Genomic DNA, 25,685 nt, shown 5'->3' with positions numbered 1-25,685 from the left:
CTTCAAAAACCACTTCACGTTAAACCCGCGGTTACTTTTACCAGCATTTTGAGTGATGACAATATTCCGTGGCTGATGGGCACCAAGTCGCTTTATTAAGGGTTTCAAACCGGTGCTCGAGTATGAAATCCATTCATTTTCTCAAGTTATCCGTCGTTTGTAAAGCTAAAAACCTAGCTAAGATAATGTACCCTCCTCACTCTTCTTGCAGACTAATGTTGGCGCCAGACAGACAGACAGCCAATCAGGTCTGAAATACAAAATTTCGCTGTTGTGGGGCTACCGGCTGTCAGCCTCACTTAACATCAAAATCGTGTGATCTACATTGATCACACTAACATTCTGAGTTGCATGTTTTATTTTCAAACGTACAACATACACTGCATTGTGAAAGAGGGGCTAGCCCCATATTCACGCTTAGCCTATGGCCTACTACTGCGAACTCGAATCGGCAGAACGCAGTCTGAAGCAGCAAGGCAAGGACCAATGAACATGAAATAAAATCCAAACAAAAATGATAGGCAATTTAGGAAGATGCTATATTCATAGATAATAAATTATAAGAAGTATAATCTTCGAGAAATAAAAACAACAATTTTGTTGCAGTTCTTTCTGTTGACAACAGGTGGGGCTGTGCCCCACCTGCCCCTAATGACCAGTCGCACCTGCATAAAACCAAATTTACTCCGGTTCAACAGGTTACTTCCTAAATTCTACGAACGCTGCTTTAAAGTACGGGGCGGAGACATGGGGTTGAATGTATATGATGCTCTAACCTGAGCAGGGTGTGCCTTGTTGTTGAGAGTCGGAACGTAGTAGCAGACGACCGAAATTGAGAAAGGTGAGCGGTTTCATTTAGTTTTAGCATCGTTTTTTGTGAACTATTTGTTAGAATACATACAATCTTTACACTAGCACTGTTTAACCTGTTTCAGCCTGTGCCTGCTAATGTGATTTACATTTAAAAAATGTTTTTCTTTTCACCAATGGGTAAACTATTAATTGTGTCGGTAATAATTTAACTTAAAAAAAAATTCTCAACTTCACCTATATCATAGTCCAGATGTTATTGTTGTGTTAACACTTCAAAGACGGGAAATATAAGGGTGACTTACATCAGAGATAATGTGGTCGAAAATCGCACCACAAACTATCAAATGCAACAACTAAACTGATGATATTCCGCTCAGAAACGGTTATTTGATGTGCTTATGTTTGGTAAGTGTCTATAAATACCTAAGAAGATTTTCTTGAATCCATTACTTCTTTGTTTTATTGACGCCTCTTAAGGCTGTAAATATTCTTGTTGCCTCTCTTGATATGGGACTTGTTGGATAATCATGTATTTAAAAAAAATTAATATATTAAGTAGAATTCTTCAGATTTTTGTGATTGATGACAATAATTATTAATCTGTTTTCTCACAATTATCCATATTAGCTCTGTAATGGGGGTACATTGTAAGATTAATTGCACCTAATCACGTAATCAGTAGTATTTTATATGATACTGACACATTCCCATAAACATATAATGTCACTACTTTACAACAACTCTGTCAGTAAGAGGATGCCATTATACATTTTGGTAATTTACAAAATACTGACAATGATGGGCAGAGAGTGTGCCCTGAAGTTAATATATGTATTAACTTCAGGGCACACTTGTGACTTGAATGTTGCCCCACGGGGGCAATTCTCCTGACTATGTGGTAGTTCCTTAGGTCTGGTTCTGGACACCCTGTGTGACTCTGTGGACCCTCTCCTACTAAACTGCCCTTGTTGTTGGTGTTCTCCATGCATCCCTCCTGTACACATTTTGCTATTGCGACTTCCAATGGGACACTGTTCCCAAACACTGCCGTTACGCCTAAAGTCATGTCTATGTCCAAATGGACCGTTCGGGCTATTTCTCTTTTTTTCGGCTCCTGTTTCCAGCCAAGTACCAGCAGGTTTTCCATGCCATGTATTGAGTGTGTGCGTTGGGGACAGATGGAACACTTCTGTCTTTGGTTATGTGAACAGTTCTGTCTGCTTGGTAAAACTAGCACAGGGTAGTGTGCTGTCTAAGCAGCAACTATCCCACTAAATTATGTCTGCTATCTCCTTAGGGTATGAAAGCAAAGGCCAAGGATTGGCAGTTAGGTTGGGCATTCACTCCTCTAGGGGTGTGGTAGGATTCTGGTCATAAGTTTGACTGTAGTGGACCGGGGCATCACCTCAGAAGATGAGGTTCTATTGTCTCAATGTGGCCACTGCCAGAGTAGTGCACATTTGGTGTCAGCTGGGACAGGGGTGGGTTTAAGATCCCTTGGGAGATGTTTAAATAATGAGCTCAGATTGTGTACGTGGTGAAAGCCTGTAACTGATATGTGCCTCGTTCCCCTTTTCAGTGAACCAGTATTACAGGGATAATCAAAAGTTAGTGCTCATCTGTGCCCTTTATATATAGATATAATTGAAAAGCTCAGACTTAAAAGTAACCATCAGGTGGATTTTGGGAATGTTTGGGTTAACATAACCTTGACATTTAATGTCCATATCAGAATGACTGACTTGTGTGGGAGAAATGTACTTGTTTATATTTACTCCGATTAGTACATCGTTGTGATATATGTGGTATGAATGTCCCCTGAGGTAATTTTTAACATTTCTTTAAACCTTGTTATTGAGCAGCCATGGCTCTTTTAAAATACACCAAAATATATTTTAGCTGTCATTGCTAGCTAAATATGTTTTGAACATGTTAGGTCGCTAGAACCACCCTTGTGTGTGCACTGTGCTTGTGCTTTTCTTAAACATGACATGACTTGCCAAACCTGTTGTCACTGTTTCTTGGGGAAGAGGCCTTGTCACACTTTGTTTTGTAACCCTCCTGTGGACATTGCTAGAGTTTGATGTATGTTTCTCTGCTTTAATTCTGTTTTTGTTTTCTACAGACCTCAAACAGTTTAATTGATAAATCGGAAGATTCAGGAATGTCTTCCAAACACAACGGCAGTCCACCGCCCTATGAATCCGATGGATAGTAAGGCTTTTTCCCGTTACTTTGCTATCTTAGTAAAAATGTTTCTGTCCTACACATTTGATAAACCTGTTTCAGTAGAAATGGCACTAATATGGACTCTTACGTGAAGATTTGATCTTGTACTTTATTGTTAACCTTTATGCATACTAAGGCTGGGCAACGTTTGCTCAGTAGAGATTGTGCTGTTGACCCTAGGTGCCGAAACATTGCTCACCCGCACCCAAATTTCCTCCCCTCAACTGCATTTAAACACGTCATCTGTCTTTCTGCAGTCATGCGCCGTCCCAGACGGCATACTCCTTCTACCCGGATGACGAATTCCAGCACTTCTACAAATGGACGTCCCCACCAGGCATCATGAAGATGATGTCCATCATCATCATCATCCTTTGCGTGGCCATATTTGCCTGTGTGGCCTCCACATTGGCCTATGACACCCAGGGAGGGATGGCTGGTTTTGGGGGCATGGGGAGCTATGGTGGTGCCGGTTATGCCGGCGGCGGTAGCTATGGCAGCTTCGGTAGTGGCGCGTATGGCGCCGCTAACAACTACGGCTACGGCGGACTTGGCGGAAACTACTACGACCCCCGCACGAGCAAGGGGTTCATCATTGCAATGGCGGCCTTCTCCTTCATCACGTCTCTTACCATCTTCATCATTGTGGTGTCACGGAAGACCATATCGGAGTCTAGGAGGTTTTACCTGGCTGTGTTGATAATCTGTGCTATCCTGGCCCTGCTGATGCTCATAGCGACTATAGTGTACTTGTTGGCAGTGAACCCCATGGCTCAGTCCACAGGCTCCATCTATGGGAACCAGATAGCAGGTCTGTGCTCCCAGTACCAGGGGCCCCAGGCCTCCGGGATGTTGATCAACCAGTACCTTTATCATTACTGTGTGGTGGAGCCCCAGGAGGTGAGCATACTGTGTGTTCCTGTTTCAGTTGCATACCTCTGTCTTGTTTCTCGTGTGATAGTGGTGGATGCTGTCTGTGTGTCCGTCCCCTAACCCCCTGCCGTCACAGGCCATAGCGATCGTGTTTGGCTTCCTGGTGACGGCTGCTCTGATCATCATGATGGTGTTTGCCCTGAAGACGCGTCAGAAGATCCGAAGCTATGGCAAGTCCAACATCCTGTGGAGGAAGGTGAAGATCGTCAACGAGGAGAACCCAAACCAGGATGTGGAGGCTTGGGTAAGTTGGGGGGACTGATGAGCAGACACTGGTGTGTCTCCAGGTCTTTTAGGACATTTTGGGGTCATTAATGGGAACTGGAACATGTTTAGTCACCCTTTTAGGCTGTTCCTGATAATAAAATGTACACTTGAGATGAAGCCACTTCATAGATTCAGGTTATATGGTCAGATTGTTTGATACAGCAGTGGCTGTCAGACTTTGGTGATTCTGAAATGACTCTTTACACACAAGGAAATATGAAGGGGAAATCCATGTCTGTATAATAACAAAAAATGTATACAATAAGGACGGTAGTGGAAATATTAAGTTGATTGTAGCCCAGCTATGGCGGCTAATCCTTCGTCTTTCACCTTAACCATCACAGTTTTCTGTGACTTCTGGTGTCAGTGTTACCATTGACTTCAAGGTGCTGTGTCTTCTCTAGAGGACATGCATGTAGGATGGTTAATTGTGGGGTAAACCTCAGTTGCAAGGTGCCCTGTACCATTTGTCGAATGTTGTGTGTTCACGCATCTAATCTTTTGCTTTGAAAAAGTGAGGTTGGAGAGCGGTTATATAACCTTGGACAAAGTGAGATGTGAACTTCAGCCAAACCAAGAAGTCCATGTCTTTCCACAGTCTATGCCGAGATGGTGATTATGCACTCACTTTTATAAGTGGAAGTATAAATGTACCTGTTAGTCAGCAACTGTCTGTCTGATGGGTGCAGTGGAAAGACCTGTTCTGCAGTGTATTGAAGAGTGGGGGAGGGCCAGGGAGCTCTCTCCTTTTTTGCGCTTTGAAATTTGTAGTTTCTGGGTGTGGTTTTTCAATGGTAGTTTCACTTTCTCTGTAAACTAAAATGGTGTTGAATTCTGCCTTATTCCAAAACCATAAATGGTAGTTGGATGGTATGTTATTTCTTATTTCAAAATGTAGCCCCTTTGAAAGAGTTATTCTCAAATGTAAACAGTGAGTTATGTTGGACTAGGATTAGTCATTTGGGGTCAATCTGAATAAATGAATCCATTAGGCAGAACTTTTCACATTGTTTTCTATATATACTTGGTATTTCATATGCAAATGAAGTGACTAATGGCCATTTAAAAAATGTCTTATAGCGAACCATTATAAATATACTTTAGTAGACTCTAGTTTAGGTCTATACCCTCCGCTATGGGAAGGATTCCTGCTTTTTTGCAGCCCGACGGAGACCACAAGTTAAAACCCATCTGCGTAAATGTATTTTCTCAGTACGTTTTAATAATGCCATCAAATATTCTTTGTTTTGGTTATGTCACACTGTTTAATTTAATTCCTTATTTTTTTTTGTCTTATGAAATTTGTGGGGAGAAAAAATTAATAAATGGGCAGCTACGTATAGTGGCTTTCCTATTCAGTTTCTGTGCTCACTACTTTGTACAGTGTATATCAATGCTGCTGTCACCACTGTAATCTCGTGTTGTGGCTCTCACTTGTTATTTCCTTGTCTGTTATGACACGCACCACCAACATGTTTTCCCTCTGCAGGTGAACAATGTGTCCGGTGATCCAAATGAAGGTGTGGTGTTAAATGATTACCCACAGAAGTTTGGAGGGTCCAGGAGTCACCTGGACGACACCAGCACCACCTACGAAAAACCTCCATATTATGAAAGCCCAGTGTGAGTACAGAACAGAGTACAATACTGACTGTGTTGAAAGTACAGTGCCTTTGGAAAGTATTCAGATCCCTTTTCCACTGTTTGTTTATATACCTAATTTATAATTGATTAAAAACCTGTTTTTCATCAAGCCACACAATCTACCCCATACTGTCAATGCAAAAGTTGTGCCAATTAAAATAATTAACACAAGTATCAGTAGTTTGTAGAAGTGCCTTTTAAAAGATTTTTTGAGATGTTTTTTGAGATGCCTCTGAGGTGCTTCTTATGTGATGGTTGGTAGGCAGATTGGCAAAGGTATAATTGTTGTCCTCAATGGTGTAGTATTCTGGGTGTATGTTGTGTTACAATAGGTCACATCTAGATAAGCCAAGAACAAGAGGACATCTGTGTTTAGGCTCTCTTTAAGTCATGCTCTGCCAACACCAGGAATGTGTATTGTTTACATTGACCATTTGGCTTGGGGGTGGTAGGAGAGTGGTTTCTGTGTTTTAGAACGAATGCATTGTCCTGGGTAGCCATGCCTACCATGTGTATATACTGGTGAGAATGACCAATTGATGGCGACGGTACTGGAACACAACTGAGACAGCATTGCTGCAATTTCCAATAAATAGTTGAACTTAGGCCTCCCTTGACTTAACTGGGTACGCTATTATTATTTTAACCACTATACAAAACGGATAATATCTGTGGCCTGCCTGTCAGTCGAATTGCATTACGGCCCCTCACCATTTCTACCACTGCCTACTCCAGACAATCTGAGATCATCTGTACTTTTCAATCTGACCATAGTAGGCAAAACAATGTGAAGTCTATTTACTAACCAAATAGTTAAGTGACGATCAATTAAGAACAATTGGACTAGTGATAGAAAAGGGTATTTTAAAGTTATACTTTATATGACCTTTGTATTTAGTGCTGACTTCATGGTAGCTGCAGAACCTCGAGTTGGCTGACAGCTGCACTGCCCATAGTGCTCAATTCATAGATTTCTGACACAAAATCTGGACCTCTGTTTAGTGGGCCCTTGGGTCTGTTTTCATAAAACATCTTAAGGCTAAGAGTATTTCACAACGAGTTTTAGCGCTAAAACCAGCTCTTAAATCTGGGAAAAGTTAGGAGTAGTCAAGAGGACTCCTAAGTCATTAAGACCAAATCACAAACCATCCTAAAGGCTGCTGTCAGCAATCTGCTTCATAACCCGGTCAACATTTTAGAAACCCTTAATGACACCAAGCTTTTAAAAAGGTATCGGCTTAATCGCGAGGGTATTATAATCTTAATATAGCTCAGGGCTGGCCAACCCTGTTCCTGGAGAGCCACTCAGGACAGTGGCTCTCCAGGAACAGGGTTGGCCAGCCCTGGTATAGCTAGTCATTGATACAGTCTCTTCACCAACAGAAACCAATAACACTGGAGATCGAGGTTGTGAAAACTTCACGCTGCATGTCCACAGGGAAAATGCAGCTATACTATGTAGACAAACTATGTATATCTCAGTAGTCTGTCATTATAATACATCAAACAATAAACGCCCTCTCCAGACCCCTTATCGTCCAAAGAATTATTTGGTTTCCTCATCCACCAATTACAAAGAAACAAAGCCGACTTCATGGCCATAGCTGGACCACGCGGTGTAGTTGGTGCTATAGATGGGACATATAATTGTACAAATTATTGCACTTTAAAAAAATAAACACACATTTCTTTACGAGCTGCCAGACATATGAGGCTGACAATTAGCTGAACATATCTTGACTGGTCAGTATGTCATTCTTGGTTTCATGTTTAATCAGTGACACTTAGCCTACGTTTTGTATATCTTTATTTCAATATGGCAACATGACATATCCTTCTACAGTATTGCTATGATGAATTCACTGACAGAGATCCCTCCCCTATCAGCCAATCACTGTGGGCATAGTAAGTAAGCACGACATCTTCCACAGCATCAGGATGCGTTTTCATAGAAAAAGGAAGCTTGTTTTAACACTAGAACTGCCAAATGTCTATGCCAATTTTTTATTTGTAATAAAAAAAATCTACTTTGAAAGCTACACACTTTTCCTAAATAGGCATATATTACATTGTTCTGTTGTCAGAATTGTAAACTGACAAACAACTTTTGACTATTTACCTGTTTTTATTTAATTCATTTTTTGCCTGTTTTCCGACTTAATCCACCAACAGCCCATGGAAATTACCGTTGGTACCCAAATCGTACCCAGGTGCTAATCACCCCTCACTGAATGCATGATGTCAGTCGATGAAGGTGTGATACTACCAGATGAATGATCAAAGCCTTGGTTGAATTTGAGTGAACTTACAAATAAAATACAATATTTCCATGACCATTCAAAAACGTAATTAGGCTATTGAAACATAATAAAAATGATATAGGCTAATTCATCAAATGTAAATCTAAAATGTGAATCTACAAATGTATTATGCTAAATAATTATTCACTAAATGAAATACAGAGGATATTGTTTACCAGTCACCAATAACCAATTCAACAAAGGTATTACAAGTTACTGTTTTTATTTTAGGAGGGAAAGCGAATCAAAATCGCACAGGCATCCTATCATATCTGAATTTTTTCTGCTTATTTTACTTAAGATTCTACATATGCATTAGGCTACATAATTATTCAAGAAACTAAATACCAAATATGTTCTTTTGGACTATTCTTTATAGTTTGATGACCCTGTAGATTAATTTGTATGCTAATGGGGACTACTCGTATGCTAATGACGCCTAACTGCATTTGGCTCTGGCGGGTACTGGGGGTCTGAATGGCCTGGCGGTTCTAGTGTTAAAACCCAATATGTAGCCCTATAACCTGAGAGAACTGACACATTTATTCAAAGACAAATCCATAAGAATGTAGTTTTCATTTTGATGATGTACAAGGTAAAATAAGAGACCTTATCGACCAGTTGGTGGCTGTTTGGGCTGCAAATTGTCTGTATTACGCGTTACGCTTTTCAGCTTAGTAAACCCTCGTTCATCCTGTGTCTCGTCTCCTTGCTTACAATATCGTGACATACATGAATAATGACATTTAAAAATTGAAATTTGATTAGCAGAGTAAAAGGATAATTTACAGTAGTGTCTTCCAGTGGCATTTACGATCACTGTTGGTTTGTTTTTTATTTGGCAAGGAGACTCTGGCATTGGAGCTGGCGGCACATTATCAGAATCCAATGAAGTCCCAACATCTGACACGTCGATTTCGGGATCTATTTCTGATCCTCAATCTGACTCTTATCTCATCTACATTTTGCATCTAATTGTCAGGTTTGGTTTGTCATTGTGAACTAAACGCTGTACATTGTGAGTAGTGTCTGACTTGCGCACTGAGTTCAGATTATATAAAATTTTTACCCTCTTCATCATTACACTTCAGACACATGCATAGGTGTGTCTGGGTTGATCAGGGGGTTATCGCCCATTCAGCCATTGACGTCATGGCTATTTGATTGCATTTCATTAGATTACATTCAACTTTGTCATTGAACAACTACACATACAATATAACGAAATTCAGTTAGCATCTAACCAGAAGTTCAAATAGAAAAGTGCAAAAAATGTACAAGTGAAGCAATTAAAAACAATGTATAAGTGGGATGTATAAATGTGCAAGTAGCATGTGCAACTGAAATGCAGGGATAGCAGCAATGAGGTACCTGAGGTTACATGTAATGACTGATAAAGAATGTAAACGTACACAATTTTTAAGAATGATTTACACTAGCCTACATGAAAATATAGAAAAGTAATTTGTCGATTTGTATTGATGAAAAACTGTTAACGTAATGTTTGCTGAATTGATAATTGGTGATCATTGGCATTTCGTTTCATGAATAATTATTTAGTGTAATACATTTCACAGAATCTTAATCTTCAGTAAAAAAAAGAGAACATTTTAGATTTACATTTGAGGAATTAGCCTACACAAGAAGCTGAATCTCCTATTGAAAAACGATAACGTGTAATATCTATATTGAATTGTCAAGTGGGCTATATCCTTTTTATTATGTTTCAATCGGCTAATTACATTTTTGAATGGTCATTTTTCAATGGTCATTTTAAGTTCATTCAAATTCTACCAAGGCTCTATTATTCATCTGAGAGTATCATGCATTCATCCACTGACATCATGCATTCAGTGAGGGGTGATTAGTGCCTGGGTACCTGTAATAGCCCAAAGGAACAGTTATGTAAATAACAAGCAATGGAGTAGGTCTTAAACTCTGTCTTCCATTTATTCATGTGAGCATGTTGTTGCCAGCCAACTGTTATGACCACATGATCACTCTCACTACTGGAACATTCCAGACCTCAAACACATACAAAAATACCTGGCTTCACCACCTGGTGGCTGATATGTGTAATTACTGTGTATTCCACATTACCACAGTAGCATTAGCAGCTGCCTAGATACAAACGCTTAGTGCCGTGGCCTGAAAATAAAAAATAAAACGGTCAATAGGTTTTCCGTTTGGGAATTCTAACAAAGGAGCAAAGTAATATACGCCTACTTTGGAAAAGTCAGGGAAGGAGGAGGGTGTAGCTTTCAAAATGGCAGTTGTATTTTAATTACAAACTCAAACACCAATTGGTGTAGGCATTTGGTAGTCCTAGTGTTAAAGAAATAAAAAACTCTTGCAAATAATTGTCATCTTGACCAGTTCCACTTATTCCCTAGTCACAAATAACTCTTCAGTGGTTGAGCTGTATTTGTAGAGATTGTTTATCCCATAATCTAGACATGAGATGTCAGTCAGTTGTGGTTTATCTGTAGGATTTGCTTAGATGTAGGAACTTGGGAAGAAATGCCACTCTAGGGGTTTGGTCTCATGTCTTAACAAACCTGATGTTGTTGTTGTTGTTGTTGTTGTTATTATTTGGTATGAGGAAATTAATTTACAGGAAATCCAAGACCCATACAACATGCTTTTCAGGCCATTTGTTTCCTTTTGTGCCCTACTTAGCCATGGATCTAGGTCAACTCACAGCGGAGGTGTGGTGTTTCTGTTAAATGTATTTACAGTTTTGTTATATGTACAGTATGTCTGCTGCAGAAGAACAGTGGACAACTTTTTATCAGTCATAGAAATAAGTGCTAAAAAACATTGATTCCCTATTTAAAATGGAGAAAAGGTTTTGAAAGGAAAACAAGCAAAAAAGTTTGGGTGTAGATAGAGCAACATTTCGCTGAAATAATATTGCATTATTGTCCAAAGAGTACAAAATATTTTGAAAGACAGCATCACCTTGTGTAACGGTATCAAAAGTTTTCCCTCATCACTAGTAATTTGATCTGTTTGATAATTTCTTACTGTCCTAAATCAGAGCCCTCATTCCTAACCGCTCACCATTCTCTCCTCCTCGGCAGCCCTCCAGTACACATGGATTATACTGTGCACAATAGTGCCCCCTTCAGCAGTGACTCAGAAAGGGCCAGTTCAGCAGCAGGGAAGCCAAAGAAGAGACGGGCTGGTCGGCCTCGCGGTGCAGAGGACGACTATGCGTCCTCTGGGGACGAATTGGACGACGACAACGACTTTGACAGGTGAGGTTGAAGTGATAATGGCTCATCTCAGTTGGCTGCCATTGTATATACAACAAGCTTGAGAACCTTTTGTGTGCAACAGTCATGAAAGCATTTTGTGGTGTGCTCTGTCATTCAGTTCTCACACCCCCCCCCCCCATCTGTCTCTTCAGTGAGTTCCCTCCCATTACTAATGATCAGGAACGTACGGACTACAAGCAGGAATTTGATCGTGACCACCAAGAGTACAAGGACCTGCAGGGACAGCTAGACCTCATCAATAAGAACCTTTCAGATGTAGACCGAGAGCTGGATGAGCTGCAGGAGGGAAGCTCACAGTTTTTGGTGAGTCTGAGAGGGTTTCTTTGTTCGGTCTAGTTGCCAGTCTTCATCACAAGTGTTTGGTTACTCTGTAATTCTGCATCGTTTGAATGGTTATTTGTAATCTTTCAGTCATGAAAATATATAGGTGCTGAATAAAATGATCCAAAACACACAAGCATGTCTACATTGGAATGGCTGATCAATATATTGAATGTTTTTGAAATGGCATGGTGAATGGCCACCACTACAGCAAGTTTGGTTGCAATCATTTACAACAACAGGAAGTGTGCCCAGTTAATGAATGTAAGGGGAAATCACATTCACAGAGGTGAAACTTTTCTTTTAGAAAATATTTACAACTATTGTACCTTTTTGAGGAATTTGAGGTTGCCTGTTGCAAGAACCCTGGTGTGGAGGGATAGTGGCTTTAGTTGCTCAATCTGCTAATCAGTATTTTCTCTTCTCAGGATGCTATGGATGAGTACAACAAGCTCAAGGACATGAAGAAGGTAGGTATTCTCAACATGTCAAGGGGGCAGGGCAGATAAAACACATGATTCTGTTGTGTTTAATTCTATTTACGCACTATTTCCAGCTCTACCATCCTTTGTGCCAATGTATTCGGGGCAATATGCGCACATTTTCTCTCAATACCCACATGATCGAACTGAGTTTTTGAAGGCTATGGGAAATATAGGGTTTCACCTTACCCTTTATTTGAATGGAGTTCTAACACCTATATACACGTTAGTTAAATACAAAAACTGAATTATGGCTATAATGCACTGTAGTTGACCCATACTTTATTTTTTACAGTCTGCAGACTACCAGGTAAAGAAGCGCAGGTGTAAATACCTGAAGGCCAAACTATCTCACATCAAGAAGATGGTAGCTGACTACGATCGTGCACCCTGATTATCTGACATCAACTTGTGTACTGCTTCCAAGTCAGTTTGCACCAGCTGTGACGATAGTGGTTTGCGTTTGATTCCGAATCTTCTTATTCTTTTCGGGTTTGCCCCAATGGCGCTAGCATTCAGTTTGATGCAATGTATTTATCATGATGTATGCTTGTGTGGATATTGGAACGTAGCCTTTTTAATGGAAATGTTCTGGTTTAAGTGTACTGCAAGGCTTTACTGAGAAGTGTCCCAACATGAAACTCTACTGTCAGTGGATAGACATGCTAGGGCTCCCCCAATCCACATGATATCCAATATATCCAGAGTATGCTATAAAGCTGATAGTATCTTCGATATACTTTTGGTGACGATTGCTCTGATACTCTGGGTTTGTTCTTTTTTAGTTTTTCTGAAAATGCTGAAAATATATTTTAAGGTGTGTTACTATTTGTATTTTACTTTTTGTATTGAATTTTTGAATGTGTGTTCATTTAATCACTTGCATAATTTCAATTTTCTGATGTGAATGGAACTCAAAGCTTAGTTTTTCCTACAAGTCGATTCTGTTGGTAATGTTGGAAGTCCGGTGATAGGAAAAAGACAAACCTTAAACTGTGAAGACTTGGTTTATCACCTGGTATATTTTTATTACTTTCTTTACACTATTCTTTTAGACAAAATGTTCACTCTTCACAAGGTTTGCAATGTGTAAAAATACCAAAGTTGTATAGACTTGTGGTTTCGAATAGGCATGCTATTTCCTTGGAAGGTGTGATTTTTTTATAACCGGTATACAGCCACACCAGTCTGTTGGGGGTTTACCAACACAAATAGTTTTAAAATATTCTTCATGGGAAACAATTTTTCAGTAAAGATCCTATTTCATACGCACCTGGAAACCCTAGACAGTTAGTTTTTGTCTCCTTGTGATGTAATATTTTGTCTGTTGCTAAAAACTTTGTTACAGTTCAAATCAAGATGCATATATCATTCTGTTCATTTTACACCTTTTTATATATTAAATAACTTTTTTCTTCCAGAAATGCAATAAAGCCCCTTTTATTACAGTATTTTCCAATATTTGCTAGCAAAAGCACAATTTCGAGTGTCTCAACTTTTTGATGTAGTTAAATTTTCATAAATTGTGCTGTGTTCTGTTTACAGTAGCTACATGGGTGGGGAGAAATACTATACAAATCAAATGTTATAGTTATACTTTTCAATAGCTCTCTTATGACACCATAAGTAGCTATGTTGTCCTTTGTCATCAAAATACATATGAAAGCGTGTCATCCCAATACAGGTGCTGGTTATAAAATTAGAATATCATCAAAAGTTGATTTATTTCAGTAATTCCATTCAAAAAGTGAAACTTGTATAATGTATATATTCATTCCACACAGACTGATATATTTCAAGTGTTTATTTCTTAAAATGTTGATGATTATAACTGACAACTAATGAAAACCCCAAATTCAGTATCTCAGAAAATTTAAATATTGTGAAAAGGTTCAATATTGAAGTGACCTGGTGCCACACTCTAATCAACTAATTAACCCAAAACCCCTGCAAAGGCCTTTAAATGGTCTCTCAGTCTAATTCTGTAGGCAACACAAGCATGGGGAAGACTGCTGACTTGACAGCTGTCCAAAAGATGACCATTGACACCTTGCACAAGGAGGGCAAGACACAAAAGGTCATAGCTAAAGAGGCTGGCTGTTCACAGAGCTCTGTGTTCAAGCACATTAATAGAGAGGCGAAGGGAAGGAAAAGATGTGGAAGAAAAGTGTACAAGCAATAGGAGAGGATTGTGAAACAAACCCCATTCAAAAATGTGGGGGAGATTCACAAAGAGTGGACAGCAGCTGGACTCAGTGCTTCAAGAACCACCATGCACAGACATATGCAAGACATGGGTTTCAGCTGTCGCATTCCTTGTGTCAAGCTACTCTTGAACAAGACACAGCGTCAGAAGCGTCTCGCCTGGGCTAAAGACAAAAAGGACTGGACTGCTGCTGAGTTATGTTCTCTGATGAAAGTAGATTTTGCATTTCCTTTGGAAATCAAGGTCTCTGAGTCTGGAGGAAGAGAGGAGAGGCACAGTATCCATGTTGCTTGAAGTCCAGTGTAAAGTTTCCACAGTCAGTGAATGTTTGGGGTGCCATGTCATCTGCTGGTGTTGGTCCACTGTGTTTTCTGAGGTCCAAGGTCAACGCAGCCGTCTACCAGGAAGTTTTAGAGTACTTCATGCTTCCTGCTGCTGACCAACTTTATGGAGATGCAGATTTCATTTTCCAACAGGACTTGGCACCTGCACACAGTGCCAAAGCTACCAGTACCTGGTTTAAGGACCATGGTATCCCTGTTCTTAATTGGCCAGCAAACTCGCCTAACCTTAACCCTATAGAAAATCTAGGGGGTATTGTGAAGAGCAAGATGCGATACGCCAGACCCAACAATGCAGAAGAGCTGAAGGCCACTATCAGAGCAACCTGGGCTCTCATAACACCTGAGCAGTGCCTAATAGTGACTCCATGCCACGCCGCCTTGCTGCATTAATTCAGGCAAAAGGAGTCCCAACTAAGTATTGAGTGCTGTACATGCTCAAGCATGTTCGTACTTTTCAGTTGGCCAACATTTTCTAAAAACCCGCCCTTAAAAAAATATAAAATAAATAATATATATAGTCAGGACTTATTTGTTATGAGTGAGACGATATTGACATTTCGAGAGATGGTGAGGCAGGGCGGGGCCAGGTGTGGATGGTGGATGAGTAAGTGCGCCAGTTGACGTTCATACGATCCGTTGACATTTTCTGACTGCTGTTCTAATATGAAAAGATCAATGCCATCGGGGGCACATTATAGAAAGACGAGGAAGAAAGGAGAAAAAAGTATAGTGCTAAGATTTAATGGACATTTTTTAAAGCATCGATCTCTGGTTAAAGCTATTTGAAATGTATCGCGCTAAGATAGTAACGAGCAAGTTAGAACTACAAAGAGTAGCAGTACATACGTAGCATTTGCTCAGGCAGTGGGTAAAGGGTGGAAGGTACCCTAAAGGCCAGTTCAGATCATAATTCGGGCTGGTTTTAGAATTTGGCAGAGAAATTTGCAGCAGTGAATTGGTTAGTTGCAGAGCGTTTGAAGCCCCTGGGGACCTACCTAATCGCAAAGTGCACAAGTGGATTCTTTCGCAAGTTGTATTTAATCTCGTTGCAAATCATTGATCTGAACTGGCCGTCAGATGTATCTTTTTTTGTTCTGAACATTTGAACTTTAGAATTTATTATTTGGCAATCAACTACGACAGATGCTCTCAATACATTTTTGGGGAAAGGCAAAGAAGACGCTACTGCCACTGAAGGAGAACCATCACGACTGGAATCAATCCCCTCTGAGTAGCCCCGTGATTCCGTTAGGTTCATTTGGCGTCCTGCCATGGCATAATCTTTCATGTCACGTCAAGAAAAAGGAATCTATAATCAAAACGTTTTGTTCGACAAATTACTAAGATTTTGTCGGGGTAGACCATATTTCTAAAGGATATTTAGCTCGATGTGCTATATTCTGCATGCGATTTGAGAAACACAGGAGGCATTGTCATAATCAGAGCTACCAATACGCTCTGTGTGGGCGTGTTGTATGAGAAGCACATACTTCATTACCGAATTCGAAACAACAGATGCTCACACCTTGCAGCAAGGAAATCGAGGCGTGTCCAGTTTTAAGACAGAAACTGTCTTTGATTGCACATTAGTAAATATAGTTTTTATATTGTCTTTTATTTATATTTTTTCTAACAGCACACTATGTTGATTCTCCTTTATTGTTTACAGTTTTTGTACACCTATGGCACTCGAATTGCTGCTATGGCAACATTTAGAGATGTCCCCTAGGGTGCCAGATTGCCCAGAAACGCCTCAGGCTTGATGCATTTCTCATCTAAGTTTCTCAAAGTCAGGGGGCTTGGTCGATATTGTGCACCTCATCTCTGCTCTCACATCCAACCTACAACGATATTTGCTTCTAATGCAGATGAACACAGAATCCGGCTTCACAAAGAGATGAGCTAAGGGTACCATGAGTTTTAATGCTCTGAGGGAGACAGCAAGGTACTCCCGTTGAGTTAGGAACCAAAGCTCCTGGGTAGTGGCCCGTGAATGCGTTGTTTGTATCATTCAGTCACATGACAGCTCCATCAGCAGTTCGATTTCACTTGCAGTCATGTCAACTGAACCAGGATCACAGTCAAATAGATTTTTGCACCTAATCAAACTGTCATGTCCAAATCTGGGAAGTTGGTCCAAAGTGCTCTTCCAAGAGTTGGATGTGAGCAGTCATCGCTGGTGTGGGACAATGACTGCTGCTTTTGTCTGTTACAAATTTGCATAGCCAAGGGAAGGAGGCCTATTTCGCAATCGAAAGACACTCTCCAATAACAAATCTTTCCCCTGAATCCACTGATTTGGCCTATTATGTTTTGTTTTTCCCTTGCAATTTTATGTTCAGTTTGTTCAGTTTCCCAAATATCTCTGTGATATTTCGTGTCCCTTATATAATCCATAAAGGTGCTAAATATTTCCACTTGGTGTATCTGTGCTTGGGTAGGTCAGCAGGTTATGCTGTGTGCTTTTACTGCCAGACGTTGGTGGTTTGATTCCCACAAGAGCCAATATAAGTTTAGTTATTTTTGGAAAATCCCTTTCCATTAATATGTGGGCAAAGTAATTTCCGGTGTTTGATAGAATTACTGTCATTTTTTTCTATAAAAATGTACTCTGAAATGAGGTTATCCTGTTGAAAGTATTGGTGAGGAAGCGTTAGAAAACGTCACAAGGCATTTTCTGTAAAAAACAGTTTTGATTCCTAAAGGACAAAAAATGTGGCGGGCAGTACCTGACATATTTTGTGCCCCCTATGTAATCCATAAAAGCATTAGGCCAAATATTTCCAATGTTATAGCTAGTGCTTGGGTGACTCAGTGGGATAAGTGGTGTGCTTTTACTGCCAGAGATTGGTGGTTCGATTCCCATAACTACTCCATTTGATCTTTTTGGAAAATCCTTATCCATTCATAGGTGGGCAAAGTCATTCCCTGTGTTTGACCGAAATGCTGTCAGTGTTTTTCTTTTCAAATCTACTCTAAAATGAGGTTAACCTGTTGAAAGTGTTGGTGAGGAGGAGACAAAACATCACAAGACATTTTCTGTTTTTTTTTTATTGATTCCATAAAGGCGACATGAAATATGGCGGGCAGCAGCATACATGTATATGGAGAAATTGCTCGCAACACAACTCTGTATAATTCAAGATGCTATTTTACAGACATAACTAGAGGACAAACAGCAATGACATAATGCACATACCTATACATGTAGAATACAATTTTGCAGCACATAAATACCAAGGCTGCAATCACCTATCACTAATATGCAACGTCAAACATGGGGGACAAAATTTTTACAGACACCTTGTTTCATTTTATAGTAAGCCTACAAAGCTTATTTTGTTTGCTGATAGATTTAATATAACACAAAAGAAGACTATTTCAAACAAAATTGTACAAATAGAAATAACAGAAAAAATTAAAACACGGAGGAAAAACTTACATCCTGATGAACACAGATGGATTTCAGGAGTTTATATGTTGTATCTCTCGATAGGAATGAGGCAAAAACATGCTGGAAAGATATTTCACTTGACAAACGTCATGATAACAATATAATAAAAGTGATATTACGAATAATTGTGAAACATTTAAATTAAAGTTTAGTTAAGTTTAGTTAAATTTAAATATTTAGTTATAATGATGTTAACTTATGCTTTACAAATACGTGGTCATGGCTATAATTGGCAGTAATAACACTTCAAAAACCCTACATGAAATGTAGGTCTCAAACATACCGTTTGAAAAATGTACTGAAGGATGACGGTACATGTATTCTCAAAGAGTTTAACCTGGCTAATCAGCATTCTAGGGAAGGATGAGCTGGACAATCAGCTGACATCTTACAGCGCTTCGGAAAGACCCCTAAACTAACTCCACATTTTGTTGCATTACAGCCTAGATTTATAATAGATTTTCTTTTGCTATTAAAAAGTTGAGCTAACCAGCGACTGGCAAGTAATGTGTAAATATTTAGCACCTTTATGAATTACATATGGGGCACAAAATATGGCAGGCGCTGCTCACCATATTTCGTCACCCCTATCAATCAATCATTTTTCAGAAAATGTCTTGTGATGTGTTCTGTCTTCCTCACCAATGGCCTTTTCGGCATCACCATGACCACGGCATTTTCTACAATTACAAATATATGTCCACCGATGAAAATGGGCAAGCTAGGCGAAGCAACTTATCTCCATATATATAGTTTTCCGCTTGCAATGCAGCTTTGCGATAAGGGTAGAAACCATTTCCATTCATGAATTTGGATGATGCTAACAGCGCTAATTACAGACTGGGACAGAGCTGAATAATAGATTGTTTGAGTTAGTTTTTTTTATAAATGTTGGCCAACTGAAAAGTATGAACATGAAAAGTATGAGCATGTACAACACTTAGTACTTAGTTGGGGCTCCTTTTGCCTGAATTACTGCAGCAATGCGGCGTGGTATGGAGTCGAACTGTCTGTGGCACTGCTCAGGTGTTATGAGAGCCAAGGTTGCTCTGATAGTGGCCTTCAACTCTTCTGCATTGTTGGGTCTGGCGTATCGCATCTTCCTCTTCACAATACCCCATAGATTTTCTATAGGGTTAAGGTCAGACGAGTTTGCTGGCCAATTAAGAACAGGGATACCATGGTCCTTAAACCAGGTACTGGTAGCATTGGCACTGTGTGCAGGTGAAAATCTGCTTCTCCATAAAGTTGGTCAGCAGCAGGAAGCATGAAGTACTCTAAAACTTCCTGGTAGACGGCTGCGTTGACCTTGGACCTCAGAAAACACATTGGACCAACACCAGCAGATGACATGGCACCCCAAACCATCACTGACTGTGGAAACTTTACACTGGACTTCAAGCAACGTGGATTCTGTGCCTCTCCTCTCTTCCTCCAGACTCTGGGACCTTGATTTCCAAAGGAAATGCAAAATCTACTTTCATTCAGCTGAAACCCATGTCTTGCATATGTATGTGCGTGGTGGTTCTTGAAGCACTGACTCCAGCTGCAGTCCACTCTTTGTGAATCTCCCCCACTGTTTCACAGTCCTCTCCAGGGTGCGGTTATCCCTATTGCTTGGACACCTTTTTCTACCACATCTTTTCTTTCCCTTCGCCTCTCTATTAATGTGCTTGGACACAGAGCTCTGTGAACAGCCAGCCTCTTTAGCTATGACCTTTTGTGTCTTGCCCTCCTTGTGCAAGGTGTCAATGGTCGTCTTTTGGACAGCTGTCAAGTCAGCAGACTTCCCCATGATTGTGTTGCCTACAGAACTAGACTGAGAGACCATTTAAAGGCCTTTGCAGGTGTTTTGGATTAATTAGCTGATTAGAGTGTGGCACCAGGTGTCTTCAATATTGAAACTTTTCACAATATTCAAATTTTCTGAGATACTGAATTTGGGGTTTTCATTAGTTATAATCAAAAAACCCCTTAATGATGAAAACTAACTTGTGTTCTGTGACGTCGCCCGGCATGGCGCAGCCGGGGCCCCACCCTGGTGCCAGGCCCGGGGTTGGGGCTCGTTCGCGAGCGCCTGGTGGCCCGGGCCTTTCCCCATGGGGCCCGGCCGGGCCCAGCCCGAACGAGCGACATGGGGCCGCCCTCCCGTGGGCTCACCACCCACAGGAGGGACCATAAGGGGCCGGTGCAGAGAGGATCGGGCGGCAGTCGAAGGCGGGGGCCTAGACAACCCGATCCCTGGACACGGAAACTAGCTCTAGGGACGTGGAACGTCACCTCGCTGGCGGGGAAGGAGCCTGAGATTGTGCGTGAGGTTGAGAGGTTCCGACTAGAAGTAGTCGGGATCACCTCTACGCACGGCTTGGGCTCTGGAACCACACTCCTTGAGAGAGGATGGACTCTTCACCACTCTGGAGTTGCCCAAGGTGAGAGGCGGCGGGCTGGTGTGGGTTTGCTTATAGCTCCCCAGCTCTGCCGCCATGTGTTGGAGTTTACCCCGGTGAACGAGAGGGTCGTTTCCCTGCGCCTACGGGTCGGGGATAGGTCTCTCACTGTTGTTTGTGCCTACGAGCCGAACCGCAGTGCAGAGTACCCGACCTTCTTGGAGTCTCTGGGAGGGGTGCTGGAAAGTGCTCCGACTGGGGACTCTATCGTTCTACTGGGGGACTTCAACGCCCACGTGGGCAACGACAGTGACACCTGGAGGGGCGTGATTGGGAGGAATGGCCCCCCTGATCTGAACCCGAGTGGTGTTCAGTTCTTGGACTTCTGTGCTAGTCACAGTTTGTCCATAACGAACACCATGTTCAAGCATAAGGGTGTCCATCAGTGCACGTGGCACCAGGACACCCTAGGCCGCAGGTCGATGATCGACTTTGTTGTCGTTTCATCTGACATGCGGCCGTATGTCTTGGACACTCGGGTGAAGAGAGGGGCGGAGCTGTCAACTGATCACCACCTGGTTGTGAGTTGGATCCGATGGCGGGGGAGGAAGCTGGACAGACTCGGCAGGCCCAAGCGTACTGTAAGGGTCTGCTGGGAACGTCTGGCCGAGTCTCCTGTCAGAGAGATCTTTAACTCCCACCTCCGGCAGAGCTTCGACTGGATCCCGAGGGAGGTTGGAGATATTGAGTCCGATGTTCTCCACCACCATTGTCGAAGCGGCCGCTCAGAGCTGTGGCCGTAAGGTCTCCGGTGCCTGTCGAGGCGGCAATCCCCGAACCCGGTGGTAGACACCAGAAGTAAGGGATGCCGTCAAGCTGAAGAAGGAGTCCTATCAGGCCTGGTTGGCTTGTGGGACTCCTGAGGCAGCTGACGGGTACCGACAGGCCAAGCGGACTGCAGCCCGGGTGGTTGTGGAGGCAAAAACTCGGGCCTGGGAGGAGTTCGGTGAGGCCATGGAGAAGGACTATCGGCTGGCCTCGAAGAGATTCTGCCAAACCATCCGGCGCCTCAGGAGAGGGAAACAGTGCCCTACCAACGCTGTTTACAGTAGAGGTGGGCAGCTGTTGACCTCAACTGGGGATGTCGTCGGGCGGTGGAAGGAGTACTTCGAGGATCTCCTCAATCCCGCCGTCACGTCTTCCATTGAGGAAGCAGAGGATGAGGGCTCAGAGGTGGACTCGTCCATCACCCGGGCTGAAGTCACAGAGGTGGTTAAGAAACTCCTCGGTGGCAAGGCACCGGGGGTGGATGAGATCCGCCCTGAGTACCTCAAGTCTCTGGATGTTGTGGGGCTGTCTTGGTTGACACGCCTGTGCAACATCGCGTGGCAGTCGGGGAAAGTGCCTCTGGGATGGCAGACCGGGGTGGTGGTCCCTCTTTTTAAGAAGGGGGACCGGAGGGTGTGTTCCAACTATAGGGGGATCACACTTCTCAGCCTCCCCGGGAAAGTCTATGCCAGGGTTCTGGAGAGGAGAATACGGCTGATAGTAGAACCTCGGATTCAGGAGGAACAGTGTGGTTTTCGTCCAGGCCGTGGAACACTGGACCAGCTCTATACCCTCTACAGGGTGATGGAAGGTTCATGGGAGTTTGCCCAACCAATCCACATGTGTTTTGCGGATTTGGAGAAGGCATTCGACTGTGTCCCTCGCGGCATCCTGTGGAGGGTGCTTCGGGAATATGGGGTCCTGGGTCCCTTGCTAAGGGCTGTCAGGTCCCTGTACGACCGAAGCAGGAGCTTGGTCCGCATTGCCGGCAGTAAGTCAGACTTGTTCCCTGTGCATGTTGGACTCCGGCAGGGCTGCCCTTTGTCACCGGTTCTGTTCGTAATTTTTATGGACAGAATTTCTAGGCGCAGCCAGGGGCCGGAGGGTGTCAGGTTTGGGGACCACACGATTTCGTCTCTGCTCTTTGCAGATGATGTTGTCGTGTTGGCCCCTTCAAGCCAGGACCTTCAGCATGCACTTGGACGGTTTGCAGCCGAGTGTGAAGCGGTGGGGATGAAAATCAGTACCTCCAAATCCGAGGCCATGGTCCTCAGTCGGAAAAGGGTGGCTTGCCCACTTCAGGTTGGTGGAGAGTGCCTGCCTCAAGTGGAGGAGTTTAAGTATCTAGGGGTCCTGTTCACGAGTGAGGGAAGGATGGAACGGGAGATTGACAGACGGATCGGTGCAGCTTCTGCAGTAATGCGGCCGATGTATCGGCCTGTCGTGGTGAAGAAAGAGCTGAGCCGCAAGGCGAAGCTCTCGATTTACCAGTCAATCTACGTTCCTACTCTCACCTATGGTCATGAGCTTTGGGTCATGACCGAAAGGACAAGATCCCGGATACAGGCGGCCGAAATGAGCTTTCTCCGCAGGGTGGCTGGGCGATCCCTTAGAGATAGGGTGAGAAGCTCGGTCACCCGGGAGGAGCTCGGAGTAGAGCCGCTGCTCCTCCACATCGAGAGGGGTCAGCTGAGGTGGCTTGGGCATCTGTTTCGGATGCCTCCGGAACGCCTTCCTGGGAAGGTGTTCCGGTCCCGTCCCACCGGGAGGAGACCCCGGGGAAGACCTAGGACACGCTGGAGGGACTATGTCTCCCGGCTGGCCTGGGAACGCCTCGGTGTCCCCCCGGAAGAGCTGGAGGAAGTGTCTGGGGAGAGGGAAGTCTGGGCATCCCTGCTTAGACTGCTGCCCCCGCGACCCGGCCCCGGATAAGCGGAAGAAAGTGATGATGATGTGATGTGATGATAATCATCAAAATGAAAAGAAATAAACACTTGAAATATATCAGTCTGTGTGGAATGAATATATACATTATTCAAGTTTAACTTTTTGAATGGAATTACTGAAATAAATCAACTTTTTGATGATATTCTAATTTTATGACCAGCACCTGTATAATGAAAGTAACCTGTTGAATGTGTTGGTGAGGGCAGGGGCAGACTAGGACAAAAATTCAGCCCTGGCACTGTAGCCACACCAGCCCAGATTACCAAGCCTGCATGTTCCCACCAATGGACACACGCATTCGCTACTTATGTTTGTGTACAGATGGTAGTTCTACTAAAAGAATATACAAGCATTAGAGTATATCACAGTTATTTAAACTATATTAATTAAGGGTTAATTAGAGCCACAGCATTAAGAAATTGGCAGGCTATATGTCAGTACACCTCCCCCTCAGTGTTGTCTTCCTACCTCCACTGCACTTGACAATGGGGCAGAAGCTGGGCTGTCTGCACTGGGCCCAGCAAAATTCTAGTTATTCAGACAAAGGAGAAAATAAGTAAGCCAATATTATAGCTTCTAATACCTTATCGAAGAGGCTGCTGTATACAACAACTATTGCAAATGACTGCCTTTCATGGAAGCCAACGTTCACCCTACCTAAGGATTAATTACATACTGTATGCATACATTTATTCAATGTTTTATTTTAATACATGACTAGCTACTTGTGTTCAATGTAAAGTTCTGCACAAATATTTAAAGTAGCAGGCGGCTATTGCTATAGATAGCGTTTTCAACATGTTAGACTATATTGTAAGTAGCCTAGTCTGTTCTGCCCAAATTCTGCCTAATCTAATCATATTTCAGTCATGCGATTCAGTAACACACTAGCTAACACTTGTAAATATGTAACCAATTATCACGAAACAATGAAATATTGATATACAGGGATTCAACGCTAATTATCCTTACCAGTTTAATACTGTATACATTAAAAAAACACTAGCGCTAACTGTCAGAAGTAGCATGAACTGCCTATAAATGACTTGAGATAGCTGTATTTTCTCTGTTTCTTCCACTGCACTACTGTCCCTGCTGCAGCTTCAGCAGCAACTGATCTTTCATCTGTCTCAGTCTCAGACACAGAAAAAATTATTTTAAACATTTCAGAAATTGTTTGGTTAATTGAACGTATTTGTCAGTGTCGGACTTAAGAGCCCTTTTTTGCTTTTTTAGTACCGCCTGTGCTTTTTTACGGTCAATTATCTACCTATCTTTTTCCATTCTGACAATATTTACCTATCTTAGATGACCATCAGCTCGCGTTGCACTCTCTCTGATGACATGTTTAATTTTGACTGAAAGTCCCATTTTGAGCAACCTCTGATTGGGCCGGCCCATCTTGGGACCACGCTGGCCGTTGCCCACATGGGACAAAAGCTTAATATGGATTATTACATCCCCAGTGAAATTCTGTAGCTACGTTTTTAGGGGGTAGTTCTCTTACTGATGTTGTAGGTTCGAACGCAGCCAGCACCAATATTTGTTTTGTTATTTTTTGAAAAATCCCTTTAGATTAATAGGAGAGCAAAGATTATCCAATTGCCTAACAAAAATAGTGTCCCTATTTTCATGAATTGATCTTTACTTAATGCAACAAGTTTAATGTTTCGGTGAGGGAGATACACCAACCAGTATAAAGTCATTTTCGGAGATTTGTTGTAGGGCACAGAGGCGATTCATTATAAAAAATGTTTGCTAATCCAATCATTTAATAGAGACACAAGTATTTGGTTGTGGCTAATCACCCATCAGGAAATGTTTATAGGCCCCACCTGAACCCAGTTCTAACCACATTTCAGCTTAATCATCAAAGAAAAATAAATCTTGAAAAGCTTAGGTCTGATTGTTTTGGATCAAATGCATGCACACCCTGCAGCTCTCTAGATAACCTTTTAATTAGATTTACATGGGCAACATATAGACGCTGACAGTTATTGTGGTAAGTTATGGACTGACATTTAAGGGCTGTGACAGCTTGCATTTATTTAGTTCCAAGTCAAGCACTGTCTATAGTTTACAATAAAACACAGTATGTATTTAACATGATACACTGATTTTTAAACAGAAACGTGTGTATTATTGACAAAATTTGATTTTTTTTTATTTGTAGCAATTAACTAGTGAAGATTTTTTATCAGGATTCATTATTTTAATCATCTGACAGCGCTACTTTTTGTATATTTTCA

At 42.0% G+C, this 25,685-nt stretch overlaps 1 protein-coding gene across 1 annotated transcript; it reads left to right on the top strand.

The window, feature by feature from the left end:
• Positions 1-733: 733 nt before the first annotated feature.
• Positions 734-13,718, top strand: oclna (occludin a). The gene is made up of 9 exons (XM_010878042.4): positions 734-841; positions 2,939-3,027; positions 3,300-3,942; positions 4,052-4,219; positions 5,732-5,865; positions 11,270-11,446; positions 11,599-11,770; positions 12,217-12,258; positions 12,566-13,718. Exons 2-9 carry the CDS (start codon positions 2,978-2,980, stop codon positions 12,662-12,664), a joined length of 1,485 nt encoding a protein of 494 aa, XP_010876344.2. The 5' UTR covers positions 734-841; positions 2,939-2,977; the 3' UTR covers positions 12,665-13,718.
• Positions 13,719-25,685: the final 11,967 nt, after the last annotated feature.

Source organism: Esox lucius, chromosome 14, assembly GCF_011004845.1.
Source record: "Esox lucius isolate fEsoLuc1 chromosome 14, fEsoLuc1.pri, whole genome shotgun sequence".
Taxonomy (NCBI): Eukaryota; Metazoa; Chordata; class Actinopteri; order Esociformes; family Esocidae; genus Esox; species Esox lucius.
This window is presented reverse-complemented; position numbering and strand designations above follow the sequence as displayed.